Below are 21,105 nucleotides of genomic sequence, written 5' to 3'. Positions count from 1 at the left end.
AGATTGATATCGAGTTCCAGCGAATCTACCTAAAAATATGCCTTAAAAACCGAGTTTTTTTTTTTTTAATTAACCCTTAACATTTTACAACAAAAACAAAAAAAAAAACCTTAAAAAAAAAAAAAAACAAAATCACTGGCAGAAGGTATGGCCTCGTTTGCTTCAGCTAACAGTGCGGTTCTGTGCCGTTACTTTTTTTTTATTAAAAAGAAATAATAATTATCATAAAAACAAACAAATAAATCGGCCCAAAATTTGACAGGCTCCTCCTTTTCCGCGTTTCGATTCAGAAAATTTAGCAAATTAAACTCCACAATTTGCGAAAAAGAAAGAAAATAAAAAAGCTCGAAAATTATCCGAAATTAGGCAAGGCCAAAGATATTTGCTTTTCCATTTCTGGCAAAAGAAAGTAGCATTACTTTCACACTTTGGTTTCTATCTTTTCACTTTATTCTTCAGCTTTGGATTTCTCCTTGGGGGTTTTGAGCTCGGCGATTTCTTCCCCTTTTTGCCCATCTGCTTCTTCCTGCTTCCGAGAATTGAGTCGTCGGCGTTTCTTGGTTTCGCGTGGGAACTGCTTTTCTGCTTCAATTCAGGTGAGTGCGTGCGTGCGTGAATTGAATGAATTTTGGATTTTCAATTTCAATTTTACTTTCTGTTTGGTTGCCGAGAAAATTTGGGATAAGTAATGGTGGAGGTGGCATGTGTTATCTTATCTTATCAGCTCAGTTAACTTATTGGTTACTACTTGTTACTCTATGGTGAGACTTGAATTTCTCTGTTTTTGTCTGTAATTTTGATAGTTGTGTAATTAACTTGTGAATCAAGTGTTTGTAATTAAGAAGGATATTGCTGATTGACAGTATGCGTAAATTTGGAATTTTGATCAGTTTTGGTTCTCTTTCTTTTGTTTCTTTATTCATGAATTCCAGTTCAGAATCACTGTAACTCTATCAAAGCGTCATCGTGAAGATGTGGTTGCACGCAATTGTTTTTGCCTTTTTGATAGTCTTACGGTTTTGATCACTTTTTGAGGAATACTTTTAGGTACTTGAACGCGGTCTCTCACCAAACAAATCCCCTTATAGAGGGTTGTGAAGAGTTTTGTTGAATGCAATCAGTATAGACATCATGGAGGATGCAGTGGCTGAGGAAGTGAACCCATTAGATCCAGCAGAGGTTGCACAACTCCAAGGGAAAGAGAATGACTACTCACTAAAATCTGAAACCGGCAACCCATTGGAATGCCAAGAGATGCGTATACCAGTTGACGGTGATTATCCCTTAAGCTCGCAACATGAGATTTTAGAGAAAGTAGATATGGCTAGCTATGTTAACAAATTAGAACACCCATATAGTGGCCTAGGCTTTATGAATGATGTTGGTTTCATGGAGGAAGAGCTAACTCTGAGGAATTACAATAGTTCAAACCTAGCCATGCTTGATACATCAAACAATCAAGGAAGAATGCAATCTAGGCAGAACCCGCAACAACATTTATTTCAGCTAGCAAGTGGATCAGGAAGTGGGAGTTCACAAGTCAAAACTGCAGTCAAGGATAATGGGAAGGCAATTTCCGGTGGCTTGGAGAATGAGGGGGCCACATCTTTCCCTGGTTTTTGGAATAAAAGGGAATTAAGTGACAATCACTATGACGTTGTGGAAGAATTGACAAACATTGAAAATACGGGGGCTTCAGCCAACACTTATGCAGGTATTCGGACAAAAATCCTATCTAGGCCAGGATTTTCTGAGTTTTTTGTTAAAAGTACACTGAAGGGTAAGGGTGTCATATTGAAGGGTCCGAATCATGAGAATGGTCACATTGAATCTAGAAACCTGAATAGTTTGAAGGTGGCCGGTGATTCTTTGGCAGCTTCTAATCCAACAATGAGTATGAATGCAAATGTCGTTACGCCTTCTTCCAATGGTGTGAATGTCGGGCTTAGGGGTGGTGGCTCTAATCATGATGAAAACAGTTTGAGAGAATGGCTGAATATTGGACGTCCTAAAGCGAATAAAGTTGAATGCTTGTATATATTTAGACAAATAGTGGATCTGGTGGATAATTTTCATTCTAAAGGAGTTTCTTTGCCTGGATTGCGACCTTCTTTCTTCAAGTTGTTACCTTCAAATCAGGTTAAGTATGTTTGCTTACCAGTCCGGAACGAGATGCTTGAGAGTACGAGGGATAGAGATACATCCCTTTTAGAAAATAGTTCAATCAAGAAAAAGCAAAAGATAAGTCAGAACACTAGATTGCACTGGCCCCAGTTCTCTAGCACTGCCTACTTCATGCATGATAATGTGAATACCAGCCACATCAACATCGCTCGTTTGCAGAACAGAAGTGATGCATTTGATGAACATAATCCAAGAACAAGGCATGAGATACGTACCATATCCACCAATCCTCATATGGATTATGCAGCTCAGCGGTTTACTCCAATAAGCGAGCTATTGGAAGAGAAGTGGTATATTAGTCCTGAGGAACTCAGTGAAGGAAGTTGCACAATTTTTTCAAATATCTACAGTCTGGGTGTTCTTCTTTTTGAGGTGAAAATTAGTGTTTCTGCATTTGACGCATTATATTTCTCTTCTAAATAGATGAAAAATCTAATGGATTAATTGGGGTCTTTGCTTTCAGTTACTTGCTCATTTTGACTCAAATAGTGCCCTTGCTGCCGCAATGTCCAATCTGCGCCACAGAATTCTTCCCCCAAATTTCCTGTCAGAAAATGGTAAGGAGGTTGGATTTATTATGTGGCTTCTTCATCCTGAACCATCTTCACGCCCAACAACAAGGTAATCCCGAACCCTTGTCATGTTAATTCATAACATTTTAGTTGACCTAAGTTACAGAGATTTTGAATTTTTAAGTGTGAAGGTGTGCTATTCCTTGTAAATAGTTTTGAAGGTAATATTGGAAAGGAGTAATATTTAGTATATTTGTTTCATAAAAGATATCTTGTAGAAATTAGTTGATTGAGCCATAAGTCATAGTGTCAAGGGTTGTCCAAATAGGTGTTATATGTATGTATTAATGTATAGAAAAACACAATGTGATTGAAATGCAACTGGAGAAAATTGAAGACCATTAATAGTATGTGAAACCTGAATTAAAAAATCTTAAGCCCATACCCTGTTCTAGGGCTCCGCTATTATAGTTAGTTGATTAATATTACTTTGAATCACAATTGAAATTAACCTGGGTTCGTGTGGAGGATCTTTTCAGGAAATTTCTCGATGGTCAATAGAAACTTGTGGATCTTGGGAAGTGCTTTTTCTTCTTTTAGAAAAATAATAATCGTACTGAGGGGTTGAAGCTTTGTATGTGAACCTCATTATCCTTCAGTTTTTCTTTTACATCAATGATCTTCCAGGTGTGTTTTGGATGTACAAATTGACTAGAGTTTGATGTTATTGTTCTCTCTCAATACCCTACTGAAGTGCACTGAGGCTCCTTTAGTGAATACTTTAGTATAATCTAACTTGATGAAAATTTTGTTAAGTCTGTAATTGCTTTGGTCACTCCCAATATATATATATATATATATATATATATATATATTTATATAAATGTACTCTAACTAACTATCCTGACTTCTGATTTTATGATCATTGTTTTATTTTTTTGGGCGATGTGATCATTGTTTTTTTTTGGGTGATGTGATCATTGGTTATGACAGGCAAATTCTACAATCTGAAGTAGTTAACAGGTTACAGGAGGTTTCTGTAAAAGAATTGTCATCTTCTGTGGAACAAGAGGGTGCAGAATTGGATTTATTATTGCATTTCCTTACTTCTTTGAAAGAACAGAAGCAGAACCATGCCGCAAATTTGTTGGAAACCATTGGGTTCATAGAAGCAGATGTTGAAGAAGTGGAGAGGAGGCACTCTCTAAGAAAACCCTTGATTGATCGTGGCTTGTACGATGAATCCATCAGTGGAAGTAAATATATGTTCGTGAGCAAAGAAGATTCAAGGTCAGAGGTGCTTTCTCCATTATTTCCTGTTCCTAGTTCAAATGAGTCGAGGTTGATGAAAAACATAGATCAGTTTGAGAGTGCTTACTTCTCGATGAGATCAAGAATTCAGATTCCTGAGACTGATTCTAGAGTATGCAGAGATAAAGATTTATTAAGAACTCGCAATAATTGGTATGTGGGAACAAAGGATGAAGACAAGGAGACATGCACTGATCGACTGGGAGCCATCTTTGATGGTTTGTGTAAATATTCGCGGTATAGTAAGTTTGAGGTACGTGGCATACTAAGAAATGGAGATTTCAGCAGTTCCTCTAAAGTAATTTCTTCTATGAGTTTTGATCGGGATGAAGACTATTTTGCTACTGCTGGGGTTTCAATGAAAATTAAGATTTTTGAGTTTAATGCTTTCTTCAACAATTCTGTTGATATTCATTATCCGGTGATTGAGATGTCAAACAAATCAAGGATCACATGTGTTTGCTGGAACAACTACATAAAAAACTATCTGGCTTCATCTGATTATGATGGTGTAATCAAGGTGTGTATATCCTGTGCTATATTCACTGTTTATGTTACTGAAAAAAACTTAGTGATGTCTGAATGTTGACCTGACAGCGTCTGCATGTTCATCCTTATGATATATGTTTCACAGTAGTCTAATAGAGATATATGACTGTTGAGACTTTGTCTATCCATGTCTTTTCTCATGGATTTGTTTGTGGCTCGATTTCCCAAATATATTATAAAAAAATGACTATTGCTCGCCCTTATTTTTAATGAATTCTTGCATTGCATTTAACATAATATACTTATATGGATATCCAGTTATGGGATGCCAGCACTGGTCAAGAGTTTGCTCAATACACTGAGCATGTAACGAGGGCTTGGTCTGTAGACTTTTCTCAAGTATATCCAACAAAATTAGCCAGTGGAAGTGATGATGGTTCTGTAAAATTGTGGAGCATCAACGAGGCATGTTCTCTCTCTCTCTCCCTCCCTCCCTCCCACAAGATTTGCTCATTTTAAGACTCAAATTTACTATTGTGCGTGTGTGTTCGTATCTTTTCTATTTTGTATAAATCACAGGATTTGCTCAAATTAAGACTCAAACTTACTATTCAAGACTCTCTTTCTTTGATTTCTTATGATTCTTATATAAATTAAATTATGTTTGCTACTGATCTATGTAATTGAGCATATTTGAGAAACCCTAAGGGTCTCCATGGCCGGATAATATGGACATGTTTATACGTTTATGTCAATTTAGGATTTCACATTTTGTTTTAGGTCCAAAATTTGTGTTATGTAGGCCTTGCTTAATTTTTGTTGGGACTTTTTTAGCTAGGATTTGTTTTTATTATTATCAGGGGTTTCGTCATTAGCTTTATTTGTTACTGGGTTTGATTACCAATAACAATAAGGCTTATTATATGATAGGCAGTCCAAACCCAGCCAAGACGGAAACCATAGTCAGGGGAAAACAACTCCTAATAGTTAATAAATCCCATTTACAATCAAGCCCCGACAGAATATAAAAATTCCAAAGTGGAAGTAGAATATGATATCCTTAATTGACATAAATAATCCCTAATAACATCTTTCCATATTATCTGCACCAGTGCCTCAACATAAGTGCTGGTGGGGCTTTTGATGCTCAAAATATAGCACTATCCCTGTAAAGATATTGTGGCCAAATGATGCCTGACATATCTGTGTTTCACTTTGGAACTTCTTCATTTTAGTACTGATTATTGCTTAAGATTATCTGTGATGCTTCTGAAATCCCTTTTTTTATTGGGGGGAATTTTCTTTTCAGAAAAACTGTTTAGATACCATCAAGCACGCTGCAAATGTATGCTGTGTACAGTTCTCTGCTCACTCCTCTCATTTGCTGGCCTTTGGGAGTGCGGACTACCACACCTACTGCTATGATCTTCGTAATACTAAAATTCCATGGTGCGTACTGGATGGGCATAAGAAAGCTGTAAGCTTTGTGAAATTTTTGGACTCGGAGACCCTTGTTTCTGCATCCACTGACAGTACATTAAAGCTATGGGATCTTAACAGAACCAGTACGAGTGATCCGTCCACCGATGCTTGCAGCCTAACCCTTGGTGGGCATACTAATGAGAAGGTTGGCTACCCCACTAATTTTTTTATTGGCTCTTTATGTTAGAATCTCTTTTATATTCGTGTGATTTTGAGATCTGGATAATACTTGCTCTAACTACATTATAACTGTCTGACCAAGTTTCTTTTTCCTTTTCTCTGTTGGTTCACACTTCGGATGCTTACTCCCCCAGAACTTTGTCGGGTTATCCGTTTCAGATGGTTACATAGCATGTGGTTCAGAAACGAATGAGGTACATATTTAATTCCCATGCACATGAGCACTTGTATTTAATAAAACGAACAACTAATGGGCTTCTAATTGAGTGATAGGGAAAATTTTAACCAAAAAGAAAAGTAGAAGGAAATATTGAAGGCGAGGTAGTGTGCTTGTGTGAGATGTACAGTTCAATCATAATACAATCAACTACTTTAACTTTCTGTGTTGATATCCTTCAGGTTTATGCTTACTATAGATCTCTGCCTATGCCGATCACTTCACACAAGTTTGGCTCCATTGATCCTATTTCTGGAAAGGAGACTGATGATTATAGTGCACAATGGGTTTCGAGTGTCTGCTGGAGAGGGAAATCAGACATGGTTGTCGCTGCCAATTCAGACGGGTGTATAAAAGTGTTGGAGATTGTTTAAGAAAAAGGTAACCCCTTTGACATCAATCAGGAAGTCACTATCCTTTTGAAACCTTGTTGATGTTTTGTTATTCCCCGAGTTTTCTTCTGGAGGCTGTTTATAAAGTTGAAACTGTGAGTTCATACAGAGAAGCCCTAGGAAGTAAGTTGGAATGGAGTCAGAGACTATGAAATCTTAGCGCATCTCGGGTTCTAGCCACATCCTTGTTTGATGGGGGCCAAACTGACTAAATGATTGATGGTGTACGTTTTAGCTACAAAATATATAGTATCTGAAGGACATCAGCTGGTTGTGAAAACACTTTGAATCTTCAAATCCGAAGATTGACATACCAGCACGAGAGCTGACAAACTTCAAACAGTGCCGTATTGCGATATATAAAGGAGACTTGAGGATCGGTTTGTGATACTCGGCTTCAAAATTGTTAAACTGTGACCGAATGTGAAATCAGGGAAGCAGGTTGCAGATGAATATATACTCTTGGAGCAGGTTTGTCAATCATTTTCACACCAGCTATCACATAATGTGGCGAGCCAATTTGATCGGAATGTATGTGCAGTACAACGCTCTTCTTCATATGGAGCCATATGACGCTGTTTGTTGAGAAAAACGTCCGGAAAGCATTTGCAACACTTGCAACGAAGGCGATCTCAGTTGAGTTGTTTTGAGTGTATAGTGTAGAAATTATGGGTCATCTGTTGTAAATTCTCGGCAACTAGATTTATAGGACAACCCTGTTTTTGGGAGACCACAGAATTTACTTTGTATCTCATATGCGATTGCGCAATTATATCTTTTATCTTTTGGGTGGAGCTTTGTCAATTTAATTTTATCTTGCATCTGTAACATGCTGAATTCTAACTTGAATTAGAAGCCAAAATTTACTTAATTTGCCTCTTTTTGTTCTTTTTCTTTTTTGGTTGAAAAAATTGATATTATCTACATTAAGAGAGAGGAGGTGGGTTTAGCCTTACAATGAGCTAGCAATAGTGCCGTTCAAATTCGCATTTAACGAGAATCGAACAAACGATATTATCTACATTAAAGGGGAGGGATAATCGAGTTCAAATTCGTATTTGGCGAGAATCGAACGTAAGATCTCTCACATACAAGTGAAGAGAAATACCATTAGACCGTAATAGTAAATGACTTTTTTTTTAAATGAAAAAGAAACACAGGGTGCATGAAAGACGATACGTGGAATTATGTTCGTATACCTATAACGGTAAGAAATTTAAATTTTACAGATAAAGAGAGACAAGGAGTCACTGCTTCTAAAAAGGAACTAGAATTTTTGTTAAATGGAGGGGAACAAAAACTGATGTGTACTTGATTGAAATATATCGTGTTATTTTTTTTTTTTACAGTTTGCTAAACTCTATTCGACGCCAGCAAAGTTTCTGGTGTCAAAATATGTGATGTGAACCAAAAGACGCCTAATGTATCTCCGAATCCGAGACGTGTCCGCCCGTTCTGTGCCTGCTTCCGCTCGCACTACTCTTTGTGCTCATAGGACTCGGCTGTGGAGGGCTTTGGTTTGTCTTCATACCGCGTAGACATGGTTTTGCTGGAACCGAAAGCTTTGCTGGTGGAAGTTTCGGTGAAGCGAGTTTTGGTGGCGGAAGTTTTGGGGATGGAAATCTTGGCGACGGAAGCCTTGGCGTTGAGAGTCTTGGTGTTGTTGGTGTTTTTGATGTCCGTGTGTAACCTGAACAACATTTTTCCAGTCAAAGATTGTTAATGGTGAAAGTGCAGAAGCCCTAGGGCTTAAAGTAATCTGCTGATCGGTATTTCTTACGAGTACAGAAATGAATTGAGGTGGAATTATTGGCTGACCTGAGGCTTTTCTAGCCATCGCCTCTTGACGTTTCTTCGCAGTGAGAGTTCTCTTCATTGGAGCCTCGGAACAAACTGACCTTAGATCATAAGAGGACCTCACATCAAAACAGACGGACCTCGTTTCGCTTAGTGGTACGAATGGATCTTCTGCAATGGACATAGTGTCAACGTTGCCATTCGGAGATTCTTGCTTGAAATTTGCGGATGTTGTATCACTTATGGAATCCAGACTCCTGATTCTCATGATGCCAGGGCTAGTCTTCTCCTTCTCCCCAAGCCGGTAAGAGAACATTTGGAATGGAAGTTGCGATATTGAGGATAAATCAGCGTACCCGGCAGCTGAACTATTCTTCAGGAACCATGACTCTATCTCGCAGTAATCCGTAGGAGGGGATTGCAGTATAGGCTGATCGTCGTCGGGGTTCAGAGTAAGGAACTTCTTTATGTAGCGCAAAACGCGACAGATGGATGAGAAGCTCAGGCGCTGAGACGGGTCACTGTGCCAGCATCTCTTGGTTAAATTGACAAGGTATTTTGGTGAAGGGTATGGGAAGAGAGGCCTCCCTCCTGCTCTTATAGTGTTACTCATCTTGTCCCCTTGAAGATGTGAATCTTCGAAAGGAACTTTCCCAGTCAAGAGCTCAAAGCAAAGCATCGCGAAGCTGTATACGTCTGCTTTCTCCGTGTATTTGGAACGACCTTTGTTTCCTGGTTGCTCTTGCTCAGCTAGGACTTCCGGGGCACACCAAATCAAAGGGTTGATTTCGTTCTGCTGCTGTGATTTTCGATAAGTAGGTTTGCGCACGCATGATAAACCAAAACCTGAGACTTTTACATGAAAATAGCCTTCTGTGCAGCTCCTTGCCTTAAGAAAGACATTCAAAGGGTTCAACTCCCCATGGTAGATCTTCCTAGAGTGGAGATATTCCATGCCTCTTGCAATCTGAAGCATGATATCAACCACTACCGGGAGTGAAAACAAAACCTGCCTTCTTGCGCCACAGTTTTCCTTCATGTAGCAGCGCAGATCCTTGTTCATCAACTCCATAACAAGAAAGCATTCCTTCTTTTCCTCGTCATAAAACCCGGAAAGGTACTGCAGCACATTGGGGTGGGAAAGTGTGAGAAGAGTTGAAATCTCCGAATTCAAAGGTTCAATATCCCCAAAGAAGTGTCTCATGGCAAAGTTCTGGCCCAACCACTGGATCTCCTTGTACTGCGTTCCCCCTCCTAACCGCCGCCTAACATGGTAATCCGCTGATCCCAATAAGATTGAGCTCGGAAAGAGCTTCCCATTTAAGGTTTCCGACCCACTCAGTTTCTTGAGCAGCAAGTCTCCAAGCTGCTGCTCATTCCTCGTTGAACCAAAGGATCCTGAAATCTTTTTCACCTTAAGAGCTTCAACAAGCCGCCATCTATCTTCCCTCCAAGCACTTTCCAACCTGTTGCAAATCAACTTCGGGACCAAATACTGCTTCCCAAATCTCCATTGGAAAAGTTTGGGGTCATTCCACTCCCTGTCATACTTCCTCGTGAGCAGAACCCTCTTCTTGTGCATCTCCTCCTGATCGAGCCCCGCAATCTCTCCAGCATTCTCAATCGCCTCAATCACGGCTGCATAGTGGCAGAACAAGTTGTGGATGTGAAATTCGACGCAGTCCTTGTTCTGATGGAGGAGGATTGTTTTGCCCCACCAGTTTTTCACATCCATGCAATGCCGCATATAAAGCTCCCCTTCCTTGAAAACCCTGTGCAGCTCCCTCAGAGGCTGCTCGAGGGCTTTCCATTTCGTCTTCTTCTCTTCGAGTTTTAGGTTCAACTGGATCTCCTCTCCGATCGTGTCAAACGCCAACGTGAACACATCATGCAACAAACAGCACTGGCATTGATTGATCAGAATCTCATCTCTCAACATCATCAGAGCCTTCATACTTCCCAAAACCTCTCCAATATGCCGGAATTGTTCCATTCCGGCTCACACAGCGAAAAACTTCCCGATACAGACAGCAATCCGGACAGAAATCAAGCAACCAAACTCCGATCAAATTCTCAAGATCCTCTGCCAATACAACCAAAAACAAACACACGAAACGAAAACAAAGGTTTTAATTACATTTGATCATCAAGATTACAACTTTACAACCATACATCAAAACCCAAAAATACAAAATTGTTTCATCTAATTTGAGATTAATTAAGAAAATAAATTAAGAAAATTCAAATTAATTAAAGGTTTTCATCAAATTAACCAATAACTACGTACCCTGAGCCAAAATTCAAACTTTAATTTCTCTTTTATTGGATGCAGAAATATCCAAATGAGCCAATCCACGTCGAATCCTGACCCTGACCCAAAAATCTGATCAAACCGACATCAATTGGAATCAAATCAAAAGATTTCAAAAGATTAAGGAAACTGAAAAGAAACCAGACAACAATAAGGAGAAAAATTACAGACCGTTTCAGTTGCTGTTTCTGGTATCCGGTGTCGGGTCGGAATTCCCACCCAAGTTACGGTCAAGCATTTATCTGAACCGCCTCCTGATAAGGCGGTATGGTGGTCATTGGACAGAAACCGAATCAGAACCAGAAAAATGATGAAACAACGTTTGACGAACAGAAACAAAAACAAGTGACGGATTTTCCGAGGCAGCCGTTTGTCACCTTCCGTAACGATTTTTTATTTATTAATTTTCCGAATAAAAAAAACTGAAACACCTGACGACACAAGAGGAAGAAGAACAGAACGAACCAAAAAAAAAAATGGAAAAAGAAAAAGCTGCAATCTGTTTTTTAATTTTATTTTTTCTCTCGAACGAAAAAAAATTAACAAAAATTAAAAAACAGACTGCAGCTTTTGGGGGAAAATTAAAAGGAAAATGGAAAGTGTTGAGGGGCAGAAGGGAGGCGTTTGGGTCCGTTTTCTCTGGGACTCTATTTATATTGTCTCCCGCGTTTTTCGAGTTCCTTAAGGACAAGGAAGACAACGTTCTTATTATGCTGTTTACCTTCTCGGTCTGCGACTCTGTACTCGCTTGTTTTAGCGGGAGAATGGTCCGACGTCGTTCTGAGGTGGGCGTAGGACTGGCTGCCCAGTCAAAAGACTCCAAGGTGTTATTTAGGGCTTCGAGTTTGAACAATGAGCTGTGATGAGGTGTTTTCTGTATGAGTAAACTAAATAAGGTATTCCTCTTCAACTTGTGATGAGATACATGAGCGATAAATTTACAAAAGGGGCTCGAGAAGCGATATATTTGAGTGTTAAAAATTGAATACCCGTTCTGAGTTAACTCAAACGCGAGAGATTGAAAAATAGTAATTTTGAACTTTATTGGTGAATGAATACAAGTTTTAATACAACTAGAAATGAATTCGCAATGAGCTTGCGCCCAAAGTTCCTACTTCGATTCCCAATTCCTAATATTCATGTTTGAATATTCTATCTGTAATTTAATGTAAAAAAATCGTTGATATATCAAATACACATATCTTAATATCTTGGTTAAATTTCTATCCATCTTTTTTTTTCCACATCACGATGTTACCGTTGTTCCATATGTTCTAAAGCTTTCAATTCAAACAAATTAAATTATGTCAATTTTGTTTCAAGCCGAATGTTTTATGTGAAATTAGCTTGGATGTGGCAGGTGACAGCAATAAACTTGGATTATATTAATTCCTTGATTTTGACGGTAATATTATATTATACATAAAATATAGGATTTGACAATATTTTTTTTGTTGGAAAAAGATAATATAATTAGAATTTTTAATAAGGATTTTTAACCAAAATGATATTCGAAATTAACATAACTCATTATTTTAGTTTCTAAGAATATTAAAATCGATTTTGTTCATCATCAATTATTTTGATACTTCTATGACAATCTTTATTAAATAGGGATAAAATGATAAAAATACCTTTAAATTTTGTCAAATCATTTTAGTCTGTTTATTAAATGAAAGGTATTTTTTTTGCATTGTGGTCCCTATTTAACAAATTTAAAAAAAAAATTAATTAAATGATTAATGATAGACAAACTTAATGATCACTTCTATAAATTTCAAATTTCATAAACCCAAATGCCTTTTGGTTATTCATAAACGACAAACACTAAACCAATAAGTATCCCTTAATGGCATAATCTAGGTGGTCTAAGTCAATGGGGGATATGCCACGTAGACCACTAACGGTTGTTAACGAATGGAAACACACGTTTGAACAATTCAAAGCTGCTGCAGAGGAGAGAGGGCAATTACTTAGTATATTTAATTATCACCGGAAATGCATTAATTAAGATTTAAGATGTGCTTAATTGCTTTTTTCAGTTGTTTTCCAACATAACATGTAGTAGGACAAGCTGCGTGTAACGGCGTTTATTTTCTGCTGATCAACGTAACGTAACACCATATTGAAAAGAATACAAGAATTTCACATCGAAAAATTGATAAACGGAATCCGTAAATAAGACTACATTGTGGGACTTGTAATAGAAATGAGACCTAAGGCCACACGCTTGACGTGCAGTGCAGGTGATAAAATGCAAGTCGAAAACAATACGGTGGTTGGTCATAAAAAAAGTCATGGAATGGCGAACAAACAAATCGCAAAGCAAATTACACACAAGCAATACCAAGTTGGCATGCAGCTGAAAATACACAAATAATCAAATAATTCTGTTGATACATTCGACTAATGAAACGTTTTATAATTAGTAAACTATATTTAGTGTCATAACCTACATCATCCAACCTGCAACCTTTCTTCCCAAGAGTCTAGACAAGCATCATTTTTACACTATGTACAATACTTGAACAAAGTGAAAGTTCGTGCAAACAACATTCGTGAAACACACAGAAATTACATCATATATCTTTCGTAAAGAGAGTCAATTCTGCAATTCATTAAACCTCAGGATTAATGAATTTTTCTGGACACGACAATTAATTCGTCGCGACACACCATTAAAGGATATAATCTAAAAGCAGAACAGCAATGAATAACTAAGAAAGAAAAATTATGAGCTGATCAAGCAAGATAATTATTCATTGAGCGTATCAAGGTACAACAAAACTATAATCGCTAAACCGAAATTCCTTCCACATGCCGGTTAACTGAGGAGGAATTAACAACAGACTACAATTTAATCAAAATATTACAAAATTACAAGAAAAGACATCAGCTGATGATACAGATTCAAGATTCGAAAAGCTTGCAGAGACGGTGTCAATGAAAAAAATACAGAAGCGAGAAATAAACACTACAGGTAGCCTAAAGAGCCCACTTAAACTACCAGTATACAATATATTTTTCACAGAAGAAGCTCCTAGAAGTAGTCGATCAGTCCACATAAAGAAATAGCTCAGGGGAAAGTATGGAACTCACATGCTTAACAGTGTTGTGCCAACTCTTAATGACCCCTCCATCTTGGACTTGAAATGGGGAAAAACCCCGAAGGAGATATTGGAAACAAAATGCCGGGAGAAGGTGGGGGTTGAGGCCCTGGACCTAATAGCCCTGATTGGCCCATGGGAGAAAACTGAAAATTGGGGGTCCATGGTGGAGGAAACTGTATCCCAGGTGAAAGCAATGGATAAGGTGACCGTGGTGACAACAAGTTCATGTAACCCGTTGGGGATGGCAACAAAAACTGTGAAGTTGGTGAGGGTAAGAGGGGAGGACCCATCATCTGTGGGTGCTGTAGATTAGTTGCATGTGGCCCAGGGCCGTTCATTCTCGGGGGTGGGTGAGCAGATATGGATGGGTTAGGAAGTAAACCGGTTGATGGTGGCTGAGACTGCATCTGATCTGAAACTTGTGGTTGAGGCTGAGGTTGGTTTCCCCTTGGAGTTGGATCTAACATAGAACTTTGAAGGTACCGCATATATGCTGAGATTGGAGACTCAGCTGTATTTTGCCACATTGAATCTCCAGGTGGAAATGGCGGCATTGGTGTAGGTGATGGATGTCCAACCTGAGGAGGCCTAACAAAGTTATTATTGTAGGGAACCAGTGGTTGGCCTGCAGGAAGAGGAGCTGGAGGTGGGTTTAAGGGTCTATTGTTGATAGGCGTTAACGGGGGAGGTCGAATTCTCTGCAACCGCATACTTTGGGGCTTTGGCGGATTCTGGGGAGGTCTAGGCAAAGGTTCCTGTGATGGAGAACCAGTAAGCTTCTGAACTATGTTCCTGAAATCATTCTTGCTTATGTTGTATACCTGAGGCTGAGGTTGTTGCCTTGCGTCATTATTACCAAATTTGGGTTGGTGCAAGGGACTCTTCCTTATATTTTTCCCCATTTTGTTCACACCCAAATGATCATTATGCATGTTTGCAGAGTTATCCATTTTGAAGAAACTCACAGATACTCACACCAGCTACCAATTTAACTTTTGACAATGTCCCACAATGTCAAACCATTCTGATACTTTGAAACTGCAGCCAAAGCTTGAAATTGAAGCTCAAACCACTTCCCAGCTCCTTGAATCTCACTTCAACCAGGCCAACAGAAATACACGTGATTGGCTAAATACTTTTTTGGTGAACAGACCAGATACCTCAGTGTTGCATGTTAGAAACAGCAGAACAATCCAATTCTCTTTTGGCAACCTGCATGCTAAAAATTGAAAAGGTCAAGTAATTCCCTCCAAAATAAACTTAAACAAATACTAATTCCCTATCTATTATTATATCTAATATCCTACTTGAAAGTTGAAAGTCAAAAACAAATCAATCATCAGCAGAAACGTTAGAATTCCTAAGTATAAATTCCCCCATAAAAAAAAAAAAGAAATTCAAAAATTACAGTAACTAACCTAAGGGAAATGAAACTAGTGTGTATTCATGATAGCTGTCTATAAACTGATTTGCGTTAGTAAATGCCCATGTTTCATTGCGATTATTTTGTGTTTGGGTCCAATTTGGTTAACCTATGTTTGACATCGAATGCTAAACCAACTTGTGTATTTTTTGGTTTTATTTGTAGAAGGCAATGACCAAGTCAGTCCTATTGTTTCAAAGATTGTTTAAAAAAGGTTGCAGGGGACAATAGTGTCCTCCCCTATAACATTAGGCAAGGACCCCTATCTAACCACAGGCTCCTAAGAACCAGTGCTTCTATTTTTTAATCTATATCAATGAAATGCTCATTCCCGCCATATTTTGATGAAAAGCTTTACTGAGATTACTATTATGATCTTAACACAAATTATAGTTAGAATAAGTACTTTTGTAAAAGTCAAGTTACTGACTGTACTCGATTGGTATTGACTAGAGGAGAACACTAGTTTAGTATAGAATGGAAAAACCTATTGGTTCTAAGCCATCTATGGTAAGGCCCTTTGACATCACTGCCTTGGCTAAGAATTCTTGATCTGATTACACAGAGAAGATAGCCAACCACCAACAATGTTGGAGGGAGCTAACGCTCGAGGGGGCACCCCCTCTTTTTTTTTTTTTTTTTGGTTGTCACCAAATGAGGACTCAATAGATGTACAAACTTTCCTTCAAATCGCTAACTGCCCCTTTAACTTCTTTATGTTTTCCTTCTCTCACCATGTTCACCTCATAAAAATTTTCTATTTTTCTGATTCTAAATTTTGAAATTTACAATATACCTCAAATTTCTCTCAATTTTTATTTCATAACCTTATCTGCTTCATATATTAAAAAAGTAAAAGTAATTTTGTTAGTGTGGAAATCTAATAAATTACGTTTCTTTAGTTTTGTTAGTTCAAGTTCAATTTACATTCACAGCAAGCAACCAATACATTAACAGAAAGAAAAAGGTTGAGATTTTAACCTGCAGATTCAGCAAAAGCAACCAACATCCCCCAATTCAATGGTGAACTCCTTCTCCAACAAAATAAACCCTTCCTACGTTACACAAATTTAGAGAAATTAGAATCAAACTAATAAAATAGAAGCCAAAATTTAAACTGAAACCCTTCAAAACCCTAACTGCAACCCGAGAATGAAATTGCAATTGACCCTTTAACTGAAATGAAAACCCTGTGGGTTCAAAACCCCTCAAAGATATTGAAATTAAGCAAAACCCTAATTCCAAAAAATGAAAGTTGACCTCATATAGTGATGTTACCTTAAATTTGAGTTCGAACTTGAAGAGGGAGGATGGACTCGTCTAAAATTGCAAAGAGTAGAAGAGGCGGATGGATGCTTCTGATCCAATTTTAGGGTTTTGGATTTTGGGGAAATCGGGGGTTTTCAGGATAGGTGGTCGTGGTGGTGTGGTTGCCGGTGTTTATGGTGGTTTTAGGACTTTCGAGAAGAGAGAGAGAGAGAGTCGAAGACCAAATCAAAAGGAAGAAAGAATTAAATCACGGTCCAATCAAAAGATGCGGAAATTGCTTTAGCTAGTCATTCCTTTCTTCAATAACCGCGTGAGACTATTTTTATGGTAGAATAAATTAAAATTTTAAATTAAATGATGTGTCATTACTAAAAAATTCAAATAAAAATTAATAAAATAAATTTGAAAATTTTAAGTTTTAACAATAATGACAAAATAAATGAGAAAATGAAGATTGACTTTTTAGTGTAAAAATATAATTTTTCATTAAAATGAACTGATAACTTTTCGTTAAAGTTCTAAAAAATAAACGCGTTAATTAATATTTAAGTAATAATTCAATATCAACGTTCATAACATTTGGTTTAGAAATTTGGTTTCTTATTACTCTTTATCGTACATAATCATAACGTGTATTAAGTATGTATATGTGAACACGAAAAATTCCTGAAACGAAAGAGACAAGAACAACGTGCACAAAATAATATTTGTATTTGATGATTTTGGGTTACAATCTCTCTCAAATTTGATCATCTGATTCAATCTCCGTAAGGTGTTGATTTGTGGATGTGCGATTGATCCAAAGGGCCGTTGGGCTTGATCTAAGGATGAACGTTCTTCAAGGGCCATTGAGCTTGATCTTGAAGGTGGATTTGAACGGATCTTCAAGGAGCCGTTGGGGCTTGATCTTGAGGATGAGCGTTTCTTCAAGGACCGTTGAGGCTTGATCTTGAATAACGGTGATGAACGGATCTTCAAGGGGCTTTTGGGCTTGATCTTGAATAACGGTGATGAACGGATCTTCAAGGGCTTTTGGGCTTTGATCTTGAAGGACGGTTGGATGTGTGGATTTGTCGACGTTGTTGATCCAAAGGGCCGTTGGGGCTTGATCTTAGGATGAACGGATGATGAACGATGATGAACGATGAACACTTTCTTCAAGGGCCGTCGGGGCTTGATCTTGAATTGGTGGAAGTTCTTCAAGGGCCTTTTGGGCTTGATCTTGAAGGTGGATGATTGTTGATCCAAGGGTCGTTGGGGCTTGATCTTGGAAGAACGATGAACGAAGAACGAAGAAGGCTTTCTTGATTCTTCGGGAACCTGGATGCTTGAGAGCTTCGGAGTTTTAGAGCTTCAGAGCTTCAAGGTGTAATATAAATTCGTTTTTTTAATGAATAAAATTGGCTTCTATTTATAGAATTTTCCAAGGCCTAATTTTGAATATAATATTCCAGATGAAATAAGTCATTTCTGCCAGGTGTTGACACGTGTCCTGTTTGATGACTTTTCTAACTTATTTCGATTTTTTGTTTAGACACACGCTATGTGTAAAATTTATGTAATACATGAGCGTTGAAACTTTGATTTATCGATCAACATTTATTTACCGAAATTTCGATGTCTACAAATGCCCCCACTTCAAGGCGCGTTGTATACATGTGCTTGTCACGTGTAGGAGATGCGTTTTTGAAGTCCCTTACTGTAGATGTCGATCCAAGGGCCATCGAGGCTTGATCTTGAATTGGGCTTGAGATTTCTTTAGGGGCCGTTGAGGCTTGATCTTGAATTGGGCTTGAGATTTCTTCAAGGGCCGTCGAGGCTTGATCTTGAAGGTTGAAATTGGACCACAATGAGCTTCATGTGGTAGATGATCCTTGGCTTTGGTAGTGGATGAATCGGCACGTATTTTGTTGCACTTGTTGACTTTCCACAGCTTTGATCTTGAACTGGGTTGGAGGATTTTCTGGATTCCTCCAGTTGTTGACTTTCCACAGTTTATTCTTGAACTGGGTTTGATTCAAAGGTGGTTGACGCTTGATCTTGAATCGGACTTGTGATTTCCTAAAGGGTCGTCGAGGCTTGATCTTGAACTTTGGCTGGAAGCTTCTTTAAGGGTCGTTGAGGCTTGATCTCGAAGGTTGATTCGAACACATGTCAAGCAGGCACGAGGTAAAGGTGACGGCCTGTTTCTTTGTTCAATCTTTCTAATTCACACCTGAGCAGTTTGGTCAACGGTATGATCTTTAAGATTGATGGGCTCTTCTTCCAGTTGGTGACTTGATCTTTAAGGATTTGATTCAAGGGTGGTGACTCGGCACGTGCAGCCCACAACGCCTAGCGAGTTGACCCAAGTATTTGAGGGTCAAAACGAGTCCTCCACCCAGAGTGATTGCAACCCTGATGATATGAGATACTCTTGCTTCCGAAGAAGTAGCGGATGAATCGGCACGTGCTTTGTTGTGCTTGTCTCTACATGCTTCAATGTATCGTTTGCCTTATCTATTCTTCTGGCAGAATGTGACATCTTATCGAGTTCCTTAGCTCATGCTCCTTATTCTCTCTAATTCTTCAACTCGGACTCCTTCTGCTGAGTTGATTGTGTATGCCGCATTTCCTTATTTGTTCTCCAGGCAGATGTGGCATCTTCTTAAGTTCCTCAGCTCAGACTCCTTCTGCTGAGTTGACTGTGCAGGCCGCATTCTTCTTTGCTTGTTCCTTCTGCACGTTGTCTCTACATGCTGCAAGGTATCATTTTCACTTGCCTTATCTGTTCTCCAGGCAGATGTGGCAGCTTCTTTGGAAGTACAGCAACAGTGGAAGACGAGTACTCGAGGGCAGTGCTAGGTAGGCAATCAGGGAAGGGTTCCAAGCAGTCGATTCCTTACCCGAGTTTGAGTGGAGGTTCCGACATATTGTTTTCTTTATCCTTGTCTTTGCAGGTAAGAACAAGGACAAAGGAAAGGACGAGGAGAAAGCATGATATGAGATACTCTTACTTTCTACCCTGGTGATATGAGATACTTTTGCTTTGGTGTCATTTGTTTGCAGACGTACCCCAAGGAATAAGGAACACTGAGTGACTCGAGAGGTTCCGTTGGGAAGACATTCTTGGAGATGAAGAAAGGTTCTGTATGTCTGCCTTGCTATGAAGGGTGAAGGTGGACGGTTATAGGAAATTCTTTAATACCTGTAGAGGTACTATTCTTTCACTCGTGTCGGCAACCATTGAGTGGTTGATCAGTATGGCTTCACGTGTTTTCTTCTTCATAAAAAATCTTCGACAAATTGTCCGTAATTTCCGCCAAGCTGAATGCGCATGTGACAGGTGTTGACGAGGATGAAAAAGACTGGCGTCTCTTCGATATCTGGGATCGGCACTTCGACAAATTGCCCGTGATTTCCGCAAAGCTGAGTTTGCGTGTGACGGGTGCTGACGCATTTGGAAAAGCAAGATGCCTCTCCGATTTCTAAGCTTGCCTCTTCGATTTTTTTAATTGGCTTCTTCGAATTATGAGCTCGCCTCTTCGATCTCTGAAATCCCGTCGAGTGCTAATTTTTATAAAGGCACGCAGTTCGTTTCAAAGCACACTTGAATTTTCGCTCGTAGAAACTCCCTTCTTGCACTTCTAAGATCTTGATTCGTCCGACCTCTTCTTTCTTCAACGCCTTTGAAAATGTCTGGACCCTTCGACCGTCGTTTTGACTTGAACTTTGGTGAAGAGGCAGTCCCGCCTTCTCCAGACAACATATGGCGCCCATCCTTCATATCCCCTACTGGTCATCTTACCGTTGGGGATTCGATGATGAAGAATGATATGACCGCTGCGGTGGTGGGCCGGAACCTTGTCACTCCCAAAGATAACAGACTACTTTCCAAACGGTCTGATGAGTTGGCTGTTAAGGATTCTCTGGCTCTCAGTGTGCAGTGTGCAGGTTTTGTGTCTAATATGGCCCAACGTCTATTTGCTCGAACCCGTCAAGTTGAATCATTGGCGGCTGAAGTGATGAGTCTCAAACAGGAGATTAGAGGGCTCAAGCATGAGAATAAACAGTTGCACAGGCTCGCACATAACTATGCCTCAAACATGAAGAGGAAGATTGACCAGATGCAGGAATCTGATGGTCAGATTTTACTTGATCATCAGAGGTTTGTGGGTTTGTTCCAACAGCATTTGCCTTCGTCTTTTGGGGTTGTACCGCGTAATGAAGCTCCAAATGATCAACCTTCAATGCCTCCTCCTCCTGAGGTTCTACCTAGTACTGAGGCTCTGAATAATCACTCTTTGGTGCCTCTCCGATCTGGGGCTCCGCCGAGTACTGAGGCGCCATCTGATCAACCTTGAAGATCCCCTCCTGTAAATTTGATTTGTCTCTTATTTATTTATTTATTATTTTTTTTATGGCATGTGGAATGCGAATTTATGTAAA

The 21,105-nt window shown here is 39.0% G+C and overlaps 3 protein-coding genes across 5 annotated transcripts; 1 reads left to right on the top strand and 2 right to left on the bottom strand.

Moving 5' to 3' along the window:
* The first annotated feature begins 260 nt into the window (after positions 1 to 260).
* LOC103454633 (protein SPA1-RELATED 2) lies at positions 261 to 7,638 on the top strand. 2 transcript variants are annotated; one of them, XM_008394227.4, is made up of 8 exons: positions 261 to 596; positions 1,048 to 2,556; positions 2,648 to 2,805; positions 3,690 to 4,527; positions 4,815 to 4,961; positions 5,806 to 6,123; positions 6,293 to 6,352; positions 6,558 to 7,638. In XM_008394227.4, the coding sequence occupies exons 2-8, from the start codon at positions 1,132 to 1,134 to the stop codon at positions 6,747 to 6,749; spliced, it is 3,138 nt and encodes a 1,045-aa protein (XP_008392449.1). In that variant the 5' UTR covers positions 261 to 596; positions 1,048 to 1,131; the 3' UTR covers positions 6,750 to 7,638. The 2 variants fall into 2 exon arrangements, with proteins under 2 accessions (XP_008392449.1, XP_028960570.1); XM_029104737.2 differs by having other exon boundaries at positions 271 to 596; positions 933 to 2,556.
* Positions 7,639 to 7,929: 291 nt separating this feature from the next.
* LOC103454632 (uncharacterized) lies at positions 7,930 to 11,516 on the bottom strand. 2 transcript variants are annotated; one of them, XM_029104738.2, is made up of 4 exons: positions 11,047 to 11,516; positions 10,852 to 10,947; positions 8,586 to 10,647; positions 7,930 to 8,457 (listed from the first exon to the last, which is right to left on the bottom strand). In XM_029104738.2, the coding sequence occupies exons 3-4, from the start codon at positions 10,555 to 10,557 to the stop codon at positions 8,186 to 8,188; spliced, it is 2,244 nt and encodes a 747-aa protein (XP_028960571.1). In that variant the 5' UTR covers positions 10,558 to 10,647; positions 10,852 to 10,947; positions 11,047 to 11,516; the 3' UTR covers positions 7,930 to 8,185. The 2 variants fall into 2 exon arrangements, with proteins under 2 accessions (XP_028960571.1, XP_008392448.2); XM_008394226.4 differs by having other exon boundaries at positions 10,852 to 10,934.
* Positions 11,517 to 13,606: 2,090 nt separating this feature from the next.
* On the bottom strand, positions 13,607 to 16,933 carry LOC103454630 (protein HAIKU1). Its single transcript, XM_008394224.4, has 3 exons — positions 16,687 to 16,933; positions 16,390 to 16,463; positions 13,607 to 15,197 (listed from the first exon to the last, which is right to left on the bottom strand). The coding sequence occupies exon 3, from the start codon at positions 14,933 to 14,935 to the stop codon at positions 14,000 to 14,002; it is 936 nt and encodes a 311-aa protein (XP_008392446.1). The 5' UTR covers positions 14,936 to 15,197; positions 16,390 to 16,463; positions 16,687 to 16,933; the 3' UTR covers positions 13,607 to 13,999.
* Between the last annotated feature and the right edge of the window lie 4,172 nt (positions 16,934 to 21,105).

The sequence above is a fragment of the Malus domestica genome, chromosome 06 (genome assembly GCF_042453785.1).
Source record: "Malus domestica chromosome 06, GDT2T_hap1".
Classification (NCBI taxonomy): domain Eukaryota; kingdom Viridiplantae; phylum Streptophyta; class Magnoliopsida; order Rosales; family Rosaceae; genus Malus; species Malus domestica.
Note: the sequence above shows the minus strand (reverse complement) of the source record. Positions and strands in the feature narration are given on the sequence as shown.